Here is a 19,107-nt window from a genome sequence, read left to right on the forward strand (position 1 = left end):
TGGTGCTACAAAGAGGAACGCACATTAAAGCGTTCAGTTTTGCGCAAGTCAACAAGAATGTAAGATGTGAAAAAAGTAACTTGGTAACTGACGAGTCATTCCTCCTTCAAGCATCAAGTCTGCCTAAAGGTTCCCATTAAAATGTACGACATTCAACATCTTTGTTCTGTTTTTCAAAATAAAATTTGTTTGCACAAATAAATGTGTAATAAATCACTTTATCAGTGCTGTGGGGAATTATCAGTGTAATTTAGCGACTTAAAGAAAATGTCTCGGTTTTGCTCCGTTTTTTAAACTTGTTTTACTCCAAATAGACACACGATGATCCTGAAGCCTCAAAGCCGTAAAAAAAAAAAAAAAAAAAAAAAACTTGGAACCACACCAAACATTATTCATCAATTTAAAAATTGACTGGCAGATGGACTTTTCCATCCCAGTTGATGGCACATCACTTCACACCAAAAGCCTGCTCCAATCTCATCCATCACTCCCCTCTTCATCCCTCCTATTAGGGTCGTTTTCCTGCCTGGTATTTGTACCAAATCATTCACATGATCTGAGCAGGTTTACAGCAAAGAGCTTGGCAGCTGCTCGCTCCACGTGCCCGCGCCTCTTCCAAACACCTGTATATTTACAGATGTCAACATCTGCTGCAAGTGCCCTGGTTTGATGATTTAATTTTAGAGGAGCAGCCAGATGGTGGACAAGAGGATTACTAGGCTAAGCCTTTGTCATCTGCTGCTTCACACCGACTTGTTTATGGGGGAAACGGGCTACAGGGTGGACCCCTGATGGTCCATCAGTCTGGCACAAACAAGAGAAGAGCATGGATGACAAACGGTAAAACAAGCAAGTATTTATATGTCAGATTACTCAGCAGGAGGTTAAAGAAGGAAACCGCAGGAGATCAGAGATTTATTGTTTGGAAACCTGAAGTTAGCAGGTTGTTGAATGTCATCAGTGGCTTCAAACTTCAAAATGTCCTACACTTTTAAGAACGTGAACATGTTATTGTAAACATGTCTCTTTCCAAACAGGGATTTTTACAATAATTGCAAGAAGTAAACACAATATTTTAATCAAATTCAACTGTGTTTTTAAAATATTAAGTACAAAACCCTTTTAGTTTTTAGAATTTTGCAGGTAAATTGTGTAGAAATTGATATGTTCTCATTTATTTTTATTACTTTGATTAGTAGGAAATGGAACATTGATCAACATATTTGATGCGTATTCATGACTTTGATGATGGCGTTTGACAAAATGTAATGTTTATTGGTTGCTCACAATTGGTGACTATGATGTCTTAAGATAAAGCAGATTACAGTAAAGCAAACTGTTAAAATGTGACCAATTTCATTGTGAGATCTTGATTAAATAAGTCATTGAGATTGAAATATTGTTTGAGCAGAAAAGAAATGCAAGTGCAACCCATTGGAGAATTCCGTTATACATGACTGAAATGTTAATTATAATAGTAAATTTTTATCATTCTATTACTATTTAATTAGATCAAGTAGAATCTGTTAGAATAAGGCAAGAGAACAAGGGTAATGTGGCCTGGATATACAAAACGTTAACTTATAAATTATAAATATCACATAAAATCACTCCAGAAAGAAAAAATGAAAAGAATCAGACAGAAACATCTCGCAGAAGAGCTATTTTAAACTGTTTTAATTTGTGTTGAAGTAGCTTTGTTTTATAAACATATGAACTAATGTCACCTATTCACCATGAAACTGAAGTGACATAACAGTGAATACTTAATCAGAAGCGTACGCCAGTCAAGCCGTTGTTCTAATGTGGAATAGTTTTGGTCGACATGCAGTAGTTCTGCTTTAAGTCTGTCAGCAAAAATAAATAGAAAACAAAGTATAATACAAAAACAGCTCCTCTATGTTAGACTGAGTGGTTTACCAGACCCCTGCACTCACAGAATAAACAAACCTTCAACAATCAAGTAAGAGCTCCATCTCAGGGTGTCATCAAAACACTTAAATTTGTCTTCTTGATTTGTAGTATCAACATGCAGCTCAGAATCCCATCCCCTTCTTCAAAATTTTTCCAGAGCCTTTGTTATCATCTACCAGCCACATAAAATTTGTATTTAAAGGATAACACTTGTATGCTGACTTGAAACTTTGTTTAGCTCTGTGAAGAAGAAAAGAAAAGAGAGTAAAACTCCAGTGGATGTCTACTTCCGTTTGCCGCCACCGCCGCTGGCCAGGATCATCACCAGCCTCATGAAAATGTTGAGCGTGTCCATGTAAATTCCCATACACCTGTGGGGTTAATCCACTCATGAGATGCGCATACAACACATTACAAACTGAAATTGCAGAAAAACAAAACAAAACAAAACAAAAAACCTTAAATTACTCACGCATTTATGGGGTCATATTTCTGTGCGGCATACAGTGGGTGTGTCTCCGCTCTCTTAATGACCTTCTGTGTGTCGTAGAGGAGGAACATGCTGAAGAGAACGAGGCCTCCGTAGACAGCGACAGAATACAGGCCTGCTCCGATCGCCGAGGTGGGTGGCAGAAACATCGACCCTGAAAAGAAAAAAGAAAAAAACAAGTCAGTGTGGCGTAAGGGTCGCTTTGCTTTGAACAAGCAGGAGAGTGAGGTGCAAGGGGTTTTATGAAAGAATGTTTTGATTTTGTCACGACTCGTGTGATGGAAGCAGGAGTTCCATCACATGATGGAACTTTGGTTACATCAAACCAAAATGGATCATTCTTGAACAATCAAAGTGCTGTGTGGTGGAAAACTAACATTGTACATAATCCTCAAAACGCCATCCCTACAGTCACTCATGGTAGGAGTGACAGTATGAAGCTGCAGGAACTGTTTTAATATGTATAGTAACATTTCATTTTAAACTATATTTTCAATTAGATATCACATTTTTTTTTTCTTTTGGCACGTCACCGCTAAATGTTACTGTGTATATTTGTTTTTCAGTATTATAACAAGAAGGATCATTAAAGCTACTAGAATTTAAAAAAAGGCCAACAAGACTAATCGCTACATCACTTTATGTATTGCATAATTTATAACCTTCAGCCAACTTGTAGTTACCGTTCTACTCATTATCCCTGATTCAGACATTTTAACTGTACTAACCGAGAGAGGAGGCGAATACCACTCCAAAGCCGACAGCAAGCGGACCTCCCATGTTGAGGAACTTCTCACTTGGAGCGCACATAGCCACAGTGGACAGACCTCCCACGATGCCTGCAGTGTACCAGGCAGCCCTCATCATCAGAGGTCCGCCCAGCAGAGTTAGCGGAGCGATGACAGCACCCATCACACCTTTTCAACAAATAAAGCAACCAAATAAACATTACAAACAGCAGGAACAAAACAAATTCTTATTAAAAAAAAATTAAAAAAAGGGTAACTTGGGTGTGTCTACCTGAGCAGAGTCTGACTAATTAACCAGCTAAGAGCGGTTTGTTATATTTTTTTAACAAAAAAATGTTTTTCATTTGTGCAGAACAGGACAAAGTGATAATATTCTGCTTAAATACTGGCTGGCATTATATGCTCTAATTCTACTTAAGTCTATAATAAAAATCATGGTAAGAATAAAAAAATATAAGGTAAAATTACTGCAACAAATAATATGCTAAGTTTTTACTTCCTGCTTCTTTTTTTTTTTATAAAGTAGTACAATGAAAACCTAGTACTATTATTCAAAGTGATCATAGTACAAGAACTATTAGAACTATTATTTTACCAGCTTATACCTACAACAAACTGAACTGCAGAAGTTTAAAAAACACATCAGGTTTTATTGATTTTTCCCTTCCCTTTACTGCCATCTGGTGCTTAACTAAAGTAATTGCATACCAGATTTTACAATGCATATGAAAATCTCGTTTTTCCACCAACTTTACTGCTTTTTTTCCCCAACGATGGCAATTTTCATTGAGCATAGGTTGCTATGAAGAATGTTAAAAGGACATAGAAATAAATGCAAAGTTGTTTATCGTGATAGAAAATGTACTTTGTCACAAAAAGAAAAAAAAAAATTGTTTAAACCTTGTTTTAAGTCTGCCACAAAAATTGCATACCACCAACATTTTAAAGACAAGGCAGCTAATATTTTAACTCATTCTGAGTGAATTTGAAAATCAGAATGGATAAATTAAAGGGAGCAGTACTGTCAAAGGAACCGGTGCATGTTGCTAAAATGGTAAGATGAAGACTTTTGGATGCAGGTATGGGGTAAAGAAACTACTCCTGTTCAAATAAAACATCGAAAACAGACTGAAATTCTGCAGGAAGCACCATGATTGCACTGCAGGTATTCTCTTAAATGCCTTTAGGCTCCCTGGGACATGTGGAAAAACGACTGTCCAGATTTAAAAAGGTAAGAGCTACCTTGAATCCTGCAGCCTCTTGTTTGTATTTATGTGTGGGTGTCTAATAACACCAAAGCAAAGAGGTTTGTGAAAGACATTCTGTCATTCCTAAAACTTTTAGTCACAACTTTAAGAAAACATTTTTTTGTCTGCAAGACATCACGCAGCAAACCTGCATGCAGCATCCAAGCCAGATGTTTGGGTATCGGGCTGTGCTCATATGAGATGGATCGAACCAGCATCCCTGCTCCAATCATTGCTGCAAAAGTTGCTCCGATTGCCTGGTAAATAAAGAAATAAAAACTGATACCCAAACTAATTTAATATTAAAACAAAATGGCTTCAAAGCTCAGCTACAAAACTCACCATCCAGGAACCCCTCATCATCAGACCCATCAGCGCCGGGTTCCTGCTAACAGCTACAGCCGACAGGGCCGTCAGCCCAATGCTGCCTGCAAAGTACATGTAGGTGGAGTGGATTCTGTCCTTCACATGCTGAGGCCAGATCCTAAACGAAGCAGAAAACGAGCCTTAGAAAGTGCTGAACCGAATTGAAAATGTGCGATGCAATAAAGTGCAGCGTCTACTCATAAACATCCTCGTCACTCACATTGATTTCTCAATGGCGCCGATTTCATTGGACATGCCAAGACCGTAATAGCAAAGTGCTCCCAGGCCCACCACTGCACCTCCGGCAAGAACCATTCTTCCCATGCTGTCAACTGGCAAACAACACAAAAAACGATTTCACGTATATTTTTTCAAAGCCACAATATCGTGTTGATTAATAATACATATGTATATTTGTGTAAAGCAATCACTTTTGATGGCTGTGTCGGTTGCTGGTTCAAAAGCTGCTTCCTTCAGCTGCTCCCTGCTGGTTTTTGCTCGGCGGAATCCAAATCTGGCCTTTGAGGCATAACCCTTTGGATGGAGGAAGAAATTTGACAAAAACTTGTAAATGCTGTTTTCTAATTGAAGTTTCACTATCAACTTTCAGCTCACACGTAAATCAATACAAGTCAACAGCAAAACATTCCATTTCATCATATAAGAAATCTATTAACCCAATTTTAACCAGTTCACACACAATCAATGTGTCATAGTCAATAAACTGCACTCTAACATATTGAGTGTCAAAAGAAGTCAAAGAATATCCAAAGATTTAATCACTTAGCCCTAACTTACTGTACCTACAAAGGCAATAAAGCTTATGTGTTAAGTTTATAGTGGTTTCAAATCCTTTAATATATTGAGAAAGCACACCATGACGACAGATTGAGAATGTTTACTATGCATTAGGCATACTCAAATATACTCAAATATAATTTGAGTATATTTAAATTGGTCAATTAATGATGAATATTACAGACACCGATATTGCAATGATGCTATATTTTCAATATACAGTGCAACTCTACGTAAGATGCACAAAAGATCACAATGTCAATTGGGAAGAGTGTTGTGCCACCTTATGCTTCCTTCAAATCGATAAAATTGAACATAGAGGAACATTAGAGAGATTATGGATGAACCTATACGGTACCTGCTGCGGCCTGAGGAGGGGTGGGCAGGCCTTCAGGGTGGGCGCTCTCAGGGCCGAGGAGCCCTGTGACAGCACAGGACGGAGCCCGACTAACGGGAGACTCCTTAGGCATGTCAGCCTCGCCACCAACATGTTTGCAATTTCCTTCTAATCTGTAGTAACCTGAAACACACACACACACACACACACACACACACACACACACACACACACACACACACACACACACACACACGTGTCTTAAATATTTATTTATACTTTATATGTATTTGATTAATTTAGCAATGTTAACAAAGCTTATATTCTTATCTAGCTTTTTCATCCATTTTGCAATTTATTACATAGAATTTAATCTTTGAATGACTATGCTTACTATTTATGTTTTGCAATTTTTTTTGGAAACTTATAGTTTCTATATTTAGGATGTTTTTTCCTATAATTGCTTAAATATAATAAAAAATAATAATAAAATTTGTACCATAGTGTAACCTTTGTACAATACTTTGTTACAGATATCCAGATGAAAAGTGCTCTACATATAAGATGCACGGTCTTATATGTAGACCGTGCGTTTTGTGTTTTGTGTTAAAACATGTATTTTGACACAAAACACATGTTTTGTGTCAATGCCAGTTTGTTGTGTTTGTTGTAAGAACCATTTGCTTTAAAATAAAAATCACAACAAATAGGAAAAAAAACATATTTAAGGCCTTGCAATAGTTTATTATTTATCATAATAATAATACAAGTACACAGCAAAACACGTAGCATGTTAACTTAACTTAGCATGTTAACATGCTAAGTTGTCACACCTTAGCATGTTACAACCATTTTTAAAAATAAAGACATTAAAAGCTGCTTTCCGATGATAAATTGTTAAGAAAATGAGAATTTAAAAGCTTAGTACATTTTGCAGGGCCAAAGACTAACGTATCCAATCAGTTGATTTGTGGTATATTTAAGCGCTTGAAAACACAAAACATTGGAACAGTAAGTTACTTAGAAAGACTCCAAGGAAGGGAAACGTTTTCTCAAACCCTAAATTGATGTAACTGTCACAGCAACATACCTATATAAGGGTACAGCCCGTTAAATTAAAAAAAGAAAATAAATGCAGGACCAGTTATTTAATTCAGCGAGGTAGCTAACGTTAAGTAGCAATGTTTAACTGCGTAGAAGATGCCTGAAACATTTCTGAGACTAACTTGATTTGCAATGATGAAACTAAATAAGTCACTTAGCAAACAGAGGAAGGTAATTTGCAAAGACAGAAATTCTTAAACACCAATTGAAGGCTTCTTACCGAGAGAAACGTCCGAGATTCACCTTCCTCGTTAGAAATGCGCGAGTCTCTGACGCAACTAGTTTGCAACGAGCTGATAGACCTTCCGGAAGATTCTGGATTCTACGTCATCACCGAGCGACGGAATATCAATTGTAGTTCCGAATTATTAAGCATTTTAATCGTATGATTATTATATAAAGAAGCATGTAATCACACTAAAACGCTTTAAAAGCACCCTATGTCTTTTCCAAACGTTTTTTAATATATATATATTAAATCTAAAATAGTTTATATAATCCAAAGAAACGGAAATCAGATAGTTGCATCATGTAGTCCTGTTTGGTAATATAATTGATATGAAGTACTCAGTGGTTAGTAAAGTACCCCGAAATTTTACTCAAGTAGCTGTAACACTGCTGCAGCATATTTTTACTCAAGTAAAAATAAAAAAGGTAGTCATAAAAGAAATTACTCAAGAATGAGTAAAAAGTATCAAAAACTGACCAGCTACTGATCAGAACATCTGGTTTACTTAAAAATTCTGTCAACACATTATGTGCAGATTCGGGTATTTTTTAAGACCAACATGAAAAAAAACAATATAAATAATTGACATAGTAGAAAAGGGTAAAATACTTCCAAGTGGCGGTATATTGTATTCACTGTATCTTCATAATTTGCAAATGTCACAAAAGGCTCAGCAGATAGAAGAACATTAGAACAACAATTGCTGTGTTGTCATATACCCCATAAAGCTCCCAATTGTCTATATAGGCAACTAATAAAGCGATATAATGCAGGGTACACATTTCTCCACTAGATGGAGCCATTCTTCTTTAGCCGAGACAAAAAAATAACCAAAAACCCTGAATTTTTAATTCCAAAACTACATGGTTAACACGTTATAAGCCACAAACCTACACTTTTTTTTCTCTCTCTGGATACTAATAAGAATGTGCGTGTAAAGTTTATTTGACCAGTAATCAATTTGTGGGTTCAATGTATGGGATCGTTGATGGCGCGCCTCCTGCTTGAAGCTCCGCTCCTCTCTAACCAAAGTTGATTCAGTGCGAATCAGTGAGCTGCAACTGTTGGGAGTTCTCATTACAGGGGATGCTCTCCCCACCAACCTGATCAACATGGTTTTATTGAACTCCCGTGATTTGCTTGGCGGAACTCCACCAAACGCTTCTTCGTTGCGAATGGATCGTTTTCTGTCGCAGAATTAAAGGCGCATTTTGAAAGTAATGGAATCAGTTTCCCTGCCGAGTCGCACTTTGAGAAGAAGCTGAACAAGTGGAATGAAAGCGGGACGCCTTCCGACATCATAGCTCATCAGAATGGTTGGTTCTTAACAAGTTTTGAGTTTAACTTTACTGACAGCAACCTGCTGAAGAACAGGAACAAGTTCAACGTTTACAATATATCTCAAGCAGTAAAGTTACTCCAAATAAGACACTTGTGACTTTTGCTCATGCGTCTTTTATTAAGACGGCGTGGTTTAATTTGTTCTCATGACTTAGGGGGAGGATTCAGTCAGATTTATTTATCTTTTAGCTTGTTTCTCCTGTAGACTTTAGTTTTCTAAATAATAATGTTGTTTATGCTTCTATAAATCAGTGCATGCAAGTGCTTTAAGTTTGCTGCGCGGTTTCTGCAACTTTTCCACACTTTTTCTCACCAAAAACCACACGGTTTAATACACTCATGAAACTGTGGGTGGCATTTGCATTCAACTTTGTTTGTCACTGGATGAAATCGAGCGCTAAAAATCGCTTTGTAATTCGTAAATGTGGCCAATCTTAATCACTGCAGAAATACAGATGTTTTATGGAGGGAGGTCTGTGAACAAACTGCATCATGAAAAGCAGGGTTAGGATGTAAAGCAGAAACCCAACTTTTAACACTTGACTCTAGAAATAAAATTAGGCAAAAACGAAAACCTACTGACACACGAACCCTTTATTAAGCTTACAGCAAGTTAGGCACGACGATCATTATTCGGAGAAGCTGCCAGTAGGTTGAGAAGCCACAGAGATCCATAGCGCAGGTGGAATAAGATGTTGGAATACTGTTTGCCATGCTCTCCATAGAGATGACCTGTTAAGTGTCAGAAAGGAAGTCATTACTAAGAAAAAGCCATAGGACAATTTATTTGCAGTTTGCCACAAGCAATAGGGGAACAGCAAATATGAGCAAGATATTTTGGTCAGATGAAACCAAAATTGATCATGTGAGGTGGAATAAAAACAGACCACCCCTTCTGTCATGTTGTAAAGATGCATTTATTTATTTATTTTTTATAGACAGGGTAGCTGCTGTGAGTTTGTGGAAAGATGGTTGAGCTTATAAATAGAGCAATCCCAAAATAAAATCTGCAAAGACAGGGCAAGCCTTCCAGCAAGACAACGACCCCACACACTCAACCAAATCAGCGACAGAAAGGTTTATAACAATACATTTCTATGTGTTTGAATATATCTTAGTCAATTTCAAACAGCTATCCCTAACTGAGAATCTGTGGACATGAAACAAGAACAAGAGTGTTTTCACATTCCCTTTATCCAGTCTGATGTCCAATCTTTTGACAGCCATTGTGCCAATCGTTTTAGTTTTGCCAATGCCTTTACCTGTCATCTGTTTTATTTAACAGCTATTGCTTACCAGTTTGATTTATGTGAGGAAGGATTACATAAAACATGCCCTGTGCATATACAGAGAACTGGTGGTTTATTTTGGTGGCTACTGAGCACAAAAATGTAAACATTGGCAATACCAAAAGCTATTGAATATAGTCAATATTCATCAAGATACTTAAATGTGGCAAAAAATAATAACCTTTTTCTAATAGCAGCTTTAAGCTGTTACTTTTCTAATTTTCTATATCAGGTAGCTGTACCACATCTCTAACATTAGCTTACGGCACACATAAACATGAATAAGTGACAATTATGTTTCACTTCTATTAATTTGGAATCTCCGAAAAAAATTCATTTGCATGTTCTCTCATCAATAATAATAATAATAATAATAATAATAATAATAATAATAATAATAATAATAATAATAATAATAATAATAAAATCTGTGTTATTAAATTAAGCTACTACGACTTTCCGCCACCAGAAAGTGGAGTTGTGAGTGATGACAATTTGTGTTCCAATACTGAAAATGTTATTTGAATAGAAAACAGTGAAACTGACAAAACATATGCGACCAAACAACAACATAAACCCATGTGAAATCCTGATATTTTAAAGACTAAAATGTAAAATGATGCATGAAAACACAATAACAAATTATTTCAGGAGATAATACTCTTTCACAATAAATTTATTTAACATAAATATTTTGAAAACAATACATAAAGAAGTTAATGTATATTGGAGAGTAAATCTATTACTTCACTTCATTTCACTATATATTCACCTGACCTCCAAGTGGTACAGCAGACTCAGCTGACAGTTTAGTTTTTAGTCAAAACATGTTTATTCTTCATTCACTGAAGCAAACAGAGCTATGTAGAATATTCAGAAATCTTACTCAAGTAAGAGAAGTGTCATTTCAAAATATATTTTTTTACTCAAGTGAAAGTAAAATGTGCGGCGTTAAACCCGTCCTAGAAGTATATATTTTTCCAATAAGCGACTAATTTTTTATGTTTTTTGATAATTTAACATGTGAGAGAAAAGTGTGAATAAAAGATCATCCTTATTTATGCTTCAACTCATATGTCCTTCAGTCTTGAACAAAATAAAACAATGAAACTACATGTCAGTTTTCATGCATTTGGTGGAGAAGAGAAAAATTCTGACTTTTCTGTATTTGACTTCCAAATCACCAATCAGAAACGATCATGAAATCCTTGATTCTCGCCCCTGGCCAATTTGATTTGTGCTGCTCTCTAATGCATGTTGAACATTTTTTTTTTTTGCATTCTTTGTAAATAGGCCCTATTTGTATGCAAAGCCAAATTTCATAGTTGCAGTACAGTCACATGCAAAACAGGCTTGGGTGACTGCTGCTTAATTTGTCTCCACATAAGATTTACATTAAATAAGAGGCAGCTATTAAAGGCATTTTGTAACAAGATGATAAATGGTGCACAAGCGATTTTGTTATGAGCAGATGATCAAACGTGTCATATGCCTCAGTGGCTTGTGAATATTCACGAATGTCAGCTCAAGTGTTTTTTTTCCCTCCTTTACACAGCAGATGTAATAAGCTGAGATAATTGGTGTACATCTAATTTACTATATAAATGACAAAACATCTGACTACTTATTTACTTGATGAATTGTTGATGTGAAATATCTTTTTTCTTCCTGAAATTATATTATGTGGATAAAAATGCACATTTAGCTCTGCAGAAAGCTGTCAAAAAAGCTTGTAGGGTTCGTCAATAACTGTCTTTTTTGGTCTGTTACTTAGCTCAGGTGCTGTCATTTAGCACACGAGTGGCCGAGATAAAACTGGAAATTCTCTCAGGTGTAATGCAACTTCGCTCCTGCAGACTGTCGTTTCTCAGTCGAGGCCGATTGCGCACGAGTTACGACATCCGAGATCTAAGCTACTGATAGTGTGACGTGTAAATGACCAAGCAGTTTGTGTTCTGCTGCCTCACCCCAAAAGCAGGGTTCAGAGTCACTCCCATGTAAAGACCCCTTTGTGGTCGTGGCATGCGGCAGAGTGGTGCAAGACGGTGCAGACTTTTCCTTCCGATGAAAGCGCGTCTCATTGCACGGGTCACCTTTTTTCATTACATACTGTTCCACGTCAACAGTGCTTTCTCTCCGTCCCTACTGGAGCAGCAAAACTTCCTGTTCCCACTCGGAGAATTTCACAGGCACCGTCCAACCATTCCCTGTGTTTAGACTGCAGTCATTTGGACCCGCTTCTGTGCTCGCAACTGGCCGGGGCAGAGGTCGCAGCGGGATGTGAGAAGTGAAATGCAGCTTCTGCTAACACAGAAACCTGGAGGCACTCAGAGTTCAACGCAATTCAGAAAAGAGACTGGAAACGCTTACGTGAAAATGTGGGAGGTGGTTTCAAGTTGCATTGTTGATTAACAGCAGCAGTTTGCCGGTGCGTCTCAAATTTGCCTTCGTGTTCAGGCTGTTTTGTCAACTGTGTTTGTGTTGTAGTTGACCACGAAAGCGAGGAAGGTCTGCATCACCGTTACCATTTTTCAGGGCTAAATGCCTTATTATAAAGCATTAATGGCCCCAAATAATTCAGATTTGAACAAAATATTCAGACAAATAAACAGCAACATGCCTGGAAGACCTATAGAAAAATAATCAAATGTCTTTCAAAATTAAATTGGACAATAGTTATAGATCTTTTTTTTTTTTTTTTTACTGAAGAATCCTTAAACTGCATGATGTTCACGAGAAATATAGTAGTTGCGTTCAAGTGCATATAGCTTTTTCACCTCTTTGGGGCATTCTGATTTATTAGCAGTGCTCCAGTACGACACTAAGAATTTTGATATAAAAGATTATAAAATATATAATGTAACACAAGACACAAAAGATATAAGATTAATAATTATAAGTCATATATTTTTTGAGAAATAATAATAATAATTTTTTAAAAATCCATAGAAATATAAAGGTAAAAATGACAAATTATGGTACAGATAAAGAGATATCATTCTGTGGACAAAATAGATAGAACATACACTGCAAGTCACACTGAACACACACACAGTGACAAATGGTCAAGGCAGTGATATGCTTTGGGGCGTCTTTTCTTTCACTCAGACTGGGAAGATGGCAGAGCTGCATAAAGGACTATCCTGAAAGAAAACTTTTTTGTGTTTTTAAAGGCTGCAAATTGAGACAATTTTTTTTTATATTTGAAAAAACAAAACCAAAACAAAACTGTATGTTCAGATAAGGAGCACCATGTCCCTGTTTGTCAGGATTACACTAAACTCTTAAGATTAGTCAGGGATCTAAGACGCGCTGCAATTATCTTTGAAGTAAACCAGTATCATTCTTTCGAAAATGAGCAGTATGTTAGCAAACAGCTATTATTAAATCCGCCCTTTTCTTCATTTAACTACCAAGCACCTTCAGTCTAATGACTTATAAAAATCACCAGTGGCCTCCAGGTGTAGAGCTCTACAATTTATGGTGCTGTGACAACCAGGCCTTCCCTTTCAATTTCAGCACAGCACAGTTTTAATTCTCAGCATCTGGACCTGTGCAGTCTACACGGCTTAGTTGCTCAAAGTCATTGAATGAGGACCATTGTTCACAATGTGTTCTCCCAGTGTTAGCAAAACCGAGAAGCTGCAGCTTTGGACTTCAGGCAGCTCTGTTGCCTACGTCTGCGGGTGGTAGACAGCATCACTTAAAGCCCGACAACCCATGAGTTATTTTTTGGCACGCAGCTTCGTAGAAGTGGGATAACAGTTTAATTGGAAAGATTGTGCTTGATTGCAGCCTGTCACTCATATTTTACTCCGCACTCGGTTGTTTGTCTGCTCAGTTTTTTAAAAGAACTTCTAGGCATGACTAACTCATAAATACAGTGTCTCTATGTGCCCCAGCCCTCAGTCTGGCATGGTGGGTGGGCATGTTTCTAAAATGCACTGGTGCACTTAAAGATAACAAGGACTTCCTCATAGCAAGGACTGGTTTATATCGGAAACTAACAATGTTTTTTTTTTTTTTCTTTACTTTTTACCTTATTATGTGAAATGCTTTTATGCTTTAGTAAATGCCTGAAACTCTCTTCTTTTGCAAAGGAGAGATACATGGCTATGCACACTTACAAAAATTAAGGAAGCAAGAGGCTTTGGAACGTAAAAAGGCTTTGTGTAACGGTTCTTGTGACTCAGCATCACACTGCATTTTTACACGCGATAGCATCAACTTCCCCCTACTAAATAAATACATCTAAAACACAGAGGCGTTTTTCACAACTGTCTGTCTTCAGATGTGCAACATATGACGCTGATATGACAGATTGATGTTGATTTCATTTTACAGGATGGGACATTGTCTACGTTTGGGAACACAAATAACTGGAAGGCTCCTTAAGAAGGTGGCTGATGACCTGAAAGATTGGCAGAACCCATTTGGAAGCAGTGTGTAAAAAAAAAAAAAAACATCTAGACACAGCCGCGTCCGAGAATGAGGATCAAATACACAATACCCATTGTCTTCTTTGTGGCACTTGTTGTCATTGAGAAGGAAAACAGGATCATCTCGAGGTGAGTCCAATGTTCTCAGTTTGTCTCTTTGCAAATTTGTGCTCACATCTCGTCCCATCCTACTTCCATTTCATGTCTGTAAACTAAGTATTTTGTGTCATTGTTCTTGAAAGCTTTCATAATTACACAGACAAATGTTTATAGAAAGGCTAAAATCTCATGTCTACCTTAATTCCAGTAAACAATTGATTATGTTATGATATTTCTGGAGAATAAAAGTTTAGCCCCATGATCAACATAAGGGCCAGTTGACTTTCATGAGATATTAGAGATTAGGGCCTCTGATCAAACAAAAATAACTTCGAGAGACCTCCTTGTAGCAGATATTAATTATTGGAGTCAGGTCTATGACTCCAATAATTAATATCCACTATAAGGAAGAGATAATAAGTAAGAGAGAATGAGATAGCTATATGAAATTACCTTAAAAATTGATTAATGGTAAATATGAAATGCCAACAGGTACGCCTCAGCAAAGTTGTAAAATGAAGAGCACTCCTTCATTTTAGTTCTAGCAAATTAGATCTTTAAAACTCCATCACTGCAACTTCACTGCAAAACTGTATTTAAATCTTAAAACTATGCTTTTTTATGTTTTTAGGGTGTCAGATAAGCTCAACCTGAAGCAAACCCCCCAAACTCCTCTACAGCCTGGTGCTTTCTCCCACTTAGCGCTGAAGCACAATGTGTCCTTCCCCGCACTCAGCAAAGACTTCAAGGTGATGAAGCGGCGCCTGGAGAACTACAGCGAACACCAGGAGGTACCAAGAAAAGGAAGGAAGCACGTTCTCCTGTTGGCCACCACCAGGACTGGATCCTCGTTTGTAGGCGAGTTTTTCAACCAGCAAGGTGACAACATGTTTTACCTATTCGAGCCTTTGTGGCATGTGGAGAAGATGCTGACACTGGACACCGGAGGTACCAACGCCACTGCGTCGGCCAAGGCGTACCGTGACGTTCTCCAGCAGCTTTTTCTGTGCGACTTCTCCCTGCTGGAAAGCTTCATCGACCCGCTCCCTGTGAACCACATAACCACTAGCCTCTTTCGCCGGGAGTCCAGCAGCTTTCTGTGTGAGGAGTCCGTCTGCAGTCCTGTTGTCAAAGGTGTTTTTGAGCGGTACCGCTGCAAGACGAGACGCTGTGGGCCCCTGAACCTGACCATGGCATCAGAGTCCTGCCTGAAGAAGGATCACAAGGTCATCAAGTCTGTAAGGGTTCGGCAGCTTGAAAATCTCCGTCCACTTGCTGAGGATCTGCGTCTTGACGTCAGATTCATCCAGCTGGTTCGGGATCCTCGGGCTGTGCTGGCTTCGCGAATGGTTGCGTTTGCTGCCAAGTATAAGAGCTGGAAGGAGTGGGCCCTGGGTGGGGTTGGGCCCCTCAATGAGGATGAGGTGAAGAAGCTCAAAGGCAACTGCGACAATATCCGGATGTCTGCGGAAGTCGGCCTCAGGCAACCCCCGTGGCTCCGTGGTCGGTACATGTTGGTGCGATATGAGGACATTGCTCGTTTTCCCATGAGGAAAGCAACGGAGATGTTCCGATTTTCTGGAATTCCTCTCACTCCACAAGTGAAAGCCTGGATCCTGAAGAACACCCAGGTTTCTAAGGAGACCAGCGGGGTCTACTCCACCCAGAAGAAATCCTCTGAACAAGTAGAGAAATGGAGGTTCAGTCTGCCATTCAAGATAGCTCAGGTTGTGCAGAGAGCTTGTGGGCCAACACTAAAGCTCTTTGGGTACAAATTTGTGAGTAGTGAAAAGATGCTAACAGACAAATCTATAAGTCTTATTGACGATAAAGTCTTTAGGGCTTAAAATAAAAAAAAATACCACAACAGTAGAACAAATAGAAGAAAAATTACAGTTTTTTTTACTTTATTTTCTTGAAGTGAGGTTCAATGAAGTTATTATCAGTGATAGTTCCCTTACCTGTAGTAGACTACTGTCATATTCTAGTAAGTTTGCAGGAAGAGGGATGGGGGAGGGTCATTCAGACAGATCACGTTTTAGATCATTTTAACAATATAAAAACTGAAAATGTTTAGATATGTGAATGGATTAACCATCCCATCTGTGGTCATTGTGTTTCAGAGATTTGTGTTTATTCTGTCTTTTATGTAATGTATAAGGTTGGAATTGTCTTTTGTTACTGCGTTTCTTTTTGTCAACCTTAGCTCCTTTTTTTATAACCTACTCTGACTCATTTGTGCTGTTTCTCTTTACTTCCTATTTTCATTGTTATCTCTGTTTTTAAGATTTCCTTTTTTTTTTTTTTGTCAAATTCTGGCTTGGTAAATTAAGTTATTTTAATTTTTGGTTATGTCCTGCATTTGTCCAGTTTTCTGTTCTTTGCATGTTAGCTTCTTTCAAGTGTCCCTATGTTACATTATCTCTCAGATTTCTCTCTCAGCTTTTTCCATAGCACATGTCACCACTCGTCCCATTATTGTACCAATAATCACTCTGACCTGCAGATGTTCGTCTCTGTTCCCTCCTCTCATTGCAAACGTTGGCAGTTGTTCATGCTTCTGGTTTCATTTCCGCCAACATTGAGGTTCTGTCTGTACTTTTCCTTGACATTACTCACTGTCAGGAGACTGCTGCTAAAGTTGTAAAGATGTAGATGATTGATGGTTAATATAAAAGCATCAGATCCATTAGATAGAACCACTTGTTATTGAGGATTTTAAATGGCTTAGATCATATAAAATGATTAACCCTGGTTAGCAATTAGCTTACCAATGTTCACGTTGTTCATATAATTTTCTGTCTATTGATGCTGCATATAATTTATGGCAATATGACATCATTACAAGTAAGGGAACGTTGTTCTATATTTATTTTTAAACTTAATTTTTATATTTTTTATTTTGCTTTTATCTAATAACTTTGCAGAACCTCACTTCCATTTTTTTTTTGGAAATATTCCTTTAAAACCTGTTTGCATTAATTATATTTATTGCAATCAGTCCGCGTAAAACAGATGGTCTGTTTTCATAGTTTTTGTACGATTTAACATAGTTTGAGGTCATTATTTATAACCGAACTTTAAAGTTCAATAAAATACAGTTTAGCTCTTTTTGCACTCCATACTACTGCAACCCATTGTCCGTTCTTTGTTCTGAAAGACCAAAATTTTATAGCTGTGGCTTTGTGAACAACAATGAGCATTTTAACTAAAACACTTCCAGAAACCTCCACTCATTGTTTTTTGTGAAGCTTTTATTTCTGCAGGAACAAGAATTATGATTGCACCAAAAACACACAAAAATGAAATTGTGTTGTATTACAGTGTCTTGCCATGCAAAAGTTTATCTTTTGACTTTGGGAAGTAATCTCTCATGAAAATTTGTCTATTTGTTTCTCTGTCTATGCTGCCTGAATCTGCTCATTTTGCACCTTTGCAGAAGTTACTATTTTACAAATCTGTATTTGGACTTTGTTGAGGAAACATTTTGTCACCTCCCTAAAATAATGGCCTTTGTCTTTTTTTTTCTTTTGCCAAGCGTAATTTTGGCAAAACAAACAAACAAACAAACAAAAAAAAATCTCTCTTTTTTTATTGCTATAAGATGATTTAGGGAAAGACTCACTTTTGGCAAAAACAAAACAAAACACTTAAGCCGTAAGTTTAGAAAGGTGACAATATTTTGCCATATGCTGTTCAAAATGTTTGCTAAAGATCACCTGAAGCAGATGTCGCTACTCTACTGTGAGCTAACATTCCAACTGCAGCTGGTTTGCAGGATTGTGCCAGGTTTCTCGACAGGTGTCTGATGACTCAGCTCTTTTGGCAGGTGTTGATAAGAGGCCACAATACCCTGATCTCTATTTAAGTGCTGATGCTTTCCTTTTGTCTTTTGCAATAAATCGACTTCTAAATTAAATGCAAATGTTTATTTTTTGTAAATGGGGGGCAGGGGGGAAGAAGGAACAAAAAACCATAAAGAACAAATAAAAAAAAATAAAAAATGCAAACAGATCCGGAAACAGTCTCCAGTCCTGACCACAGTAGCCTGGATGTTTTTCAAACTGGAGATTCTGTCCCAGACTTGCAGCTCCTGCCAACGCGTAGGGGTAGTATTTAGTGAGAAAAGCTGAGATTTCCGCTTGTTGCATCAGTAATTGATGGATGATTGACTGAGAAAAGCACACATTACCACAGAACCCCCTGCTTAATCAACTGAAGTCTTAATCTGTTTTACAGCACTAAATGAATTCATTATTGTTGGTTGTAAAACAGAACTACCAGCTGGATGGTGTGAAACACTAAACATTGTTCTTAAGTTCTTTTCAGACTGCGATAAACTAACAAGTGGGGACGATTTGACTGAGATGGATTTAAATTATTAAACGATATGTTCATAAAGCCTCATCTTTTCAGCAAGCTGCTGTATGTCACTGTATAAGAAAATCATTAGACAATAAAAACGTATTTCAAATAAAAAGTTTAAAAAACATTCATATATTTTTAGCATTGATTGTGTATTTGTTTTATGATTACGGGGGAAAGCTTACATTCTGTTTTTCTGATATTTTCATAATTACATAAAACTAACAAAAAGGGTTTTTTAATGCAATGTCAGACAACTGTAAATTCGATCTCCACACTGCACAGTATTGGTACTGAATACTTGATCAGAGCCTCTTTTGCATAAATTACTCCATCAGTG

At 37.4% G+C, this 19,107-nt stretch overlaps 2 protein-coding genes across 2 annotated transcripts; one reads left to right on the plus strand and one right to left on the minus strand.

Moving 5' to 3' along the window:
- Positions 1 to 1,655: 1,655 nt before the first annotated feature.
- On the minus strand, positions 1,656 to 7,331 carry ghitm (growth hormone inducible transmembrane protein). The gene is made up of 9 exons (XM_008436878.1): positions 7,226 to 7,331; positions 5,923 to 6,084; positions 5,198 to 5,300; positions 4,987 to 5,098; positions 4,743 to 4,884; positions 4,549 to 4,657; positions 3,133 to 3,321; positions 2,387 to 2,558; positions 1,656 to 2,285 (listed from the first exon to the last, which is right to left on the minus strand). Exons 2-9 carry the CDS (start codon positions 6,052 to 6,054, stop codon positions 2,198 to 2,200), a joined length of 1,047 nt encoding a protein of 348 aa, XP_008435100.1. The 5' UTR covers positions 6,055 to 6,084; positions 7,226 to 7,331; the 3' UTR covers positions 1,656 to 2,197.
- Positions 7,332 to 8,282: 951 nt separating this feature from the next.
- On the plus strand, positions 8,283 to 18,039 carry chst3b (carbohydrate (chondroitin 6) sulfotransferase 3b). The gene is made up of 3 exons (XM_008436879.2): positions 8,283 to 8,550; positions 14,209 to 14,432; positions 15,034 to 18,039. The coding sequence occupies exons 2-3, from the start codon at positions 14,353 to 14,355 to the stop codon at positions 16,247 to 16,249; spliced, it is 1,296 nt and encodes a 431-aa protein (XP_008435101.1). The 5' UTR covers positions 8,283 to 8,550; positions 14,209 to 14,352; the 3' UTR covers positions 16,250 to 18,039.
- Positions 18,040 to 19,107: the final 1,068 nt, after the last annotated feature.

Source organism: Poecilia reticulata, linkage group LG19 (assembly GCF_000633615.1).
Source record: "Poecilia reticulata strain Guanapo linkage group LG19, Guppy_female_1.0+MT, whole genome shotgun sequence".
Taxonomy (NCBI): domain Eukaryota; kingdom Metazoa; phylum Chordata; class Actinopteri; order Cyprinodontiformes; family Poeciliidae; genus Poecilia; species Poecilia reticulata.

What these genes read in the sequence shown, in the direction of transcription:
- ghitm (XM_008436878.1), bottom strand. Translation starts at nt 6,054, where the DNA reads ATGTTGGTGGCGAGGCTGACATGCCTAAGGAGTCTCCCGTTAGTCGGG. An exon ending in GGCGCCATTGAGAAATCAAT is followed by an intron (nt 4,885 to 4,986) that starts GTGAGTGACGAG and finishes TGCTTCGTTTAG; the next exon opens with GATCTGGCCTCAGCATGTGA. An exon ending in AAATATGACCCCATAAATGC is followed by an intron (nt 2,286 to 2,386) that starts GTGAGTAATTTA and finishes TTAACCCCACAG; the next exon opens with GTGTATGGGAATTTACATGG.
- chst3b (XM_008436879.2), top strand. Translation starts at nt 14,353, where the DNA reads ATGAGGATCAAATACACAATACCCATTGTCTTCTTTGTGGCACTTGTT. An exon ending in GAAAACAGGATCATCTCGAG is followed by an intron (nt 14,433 to 15,033) that starts GTGAGTCCAATG and finishes TTATGTTTTTAG; the next exon opens with GGTGTCAGATAAGCTCAACC.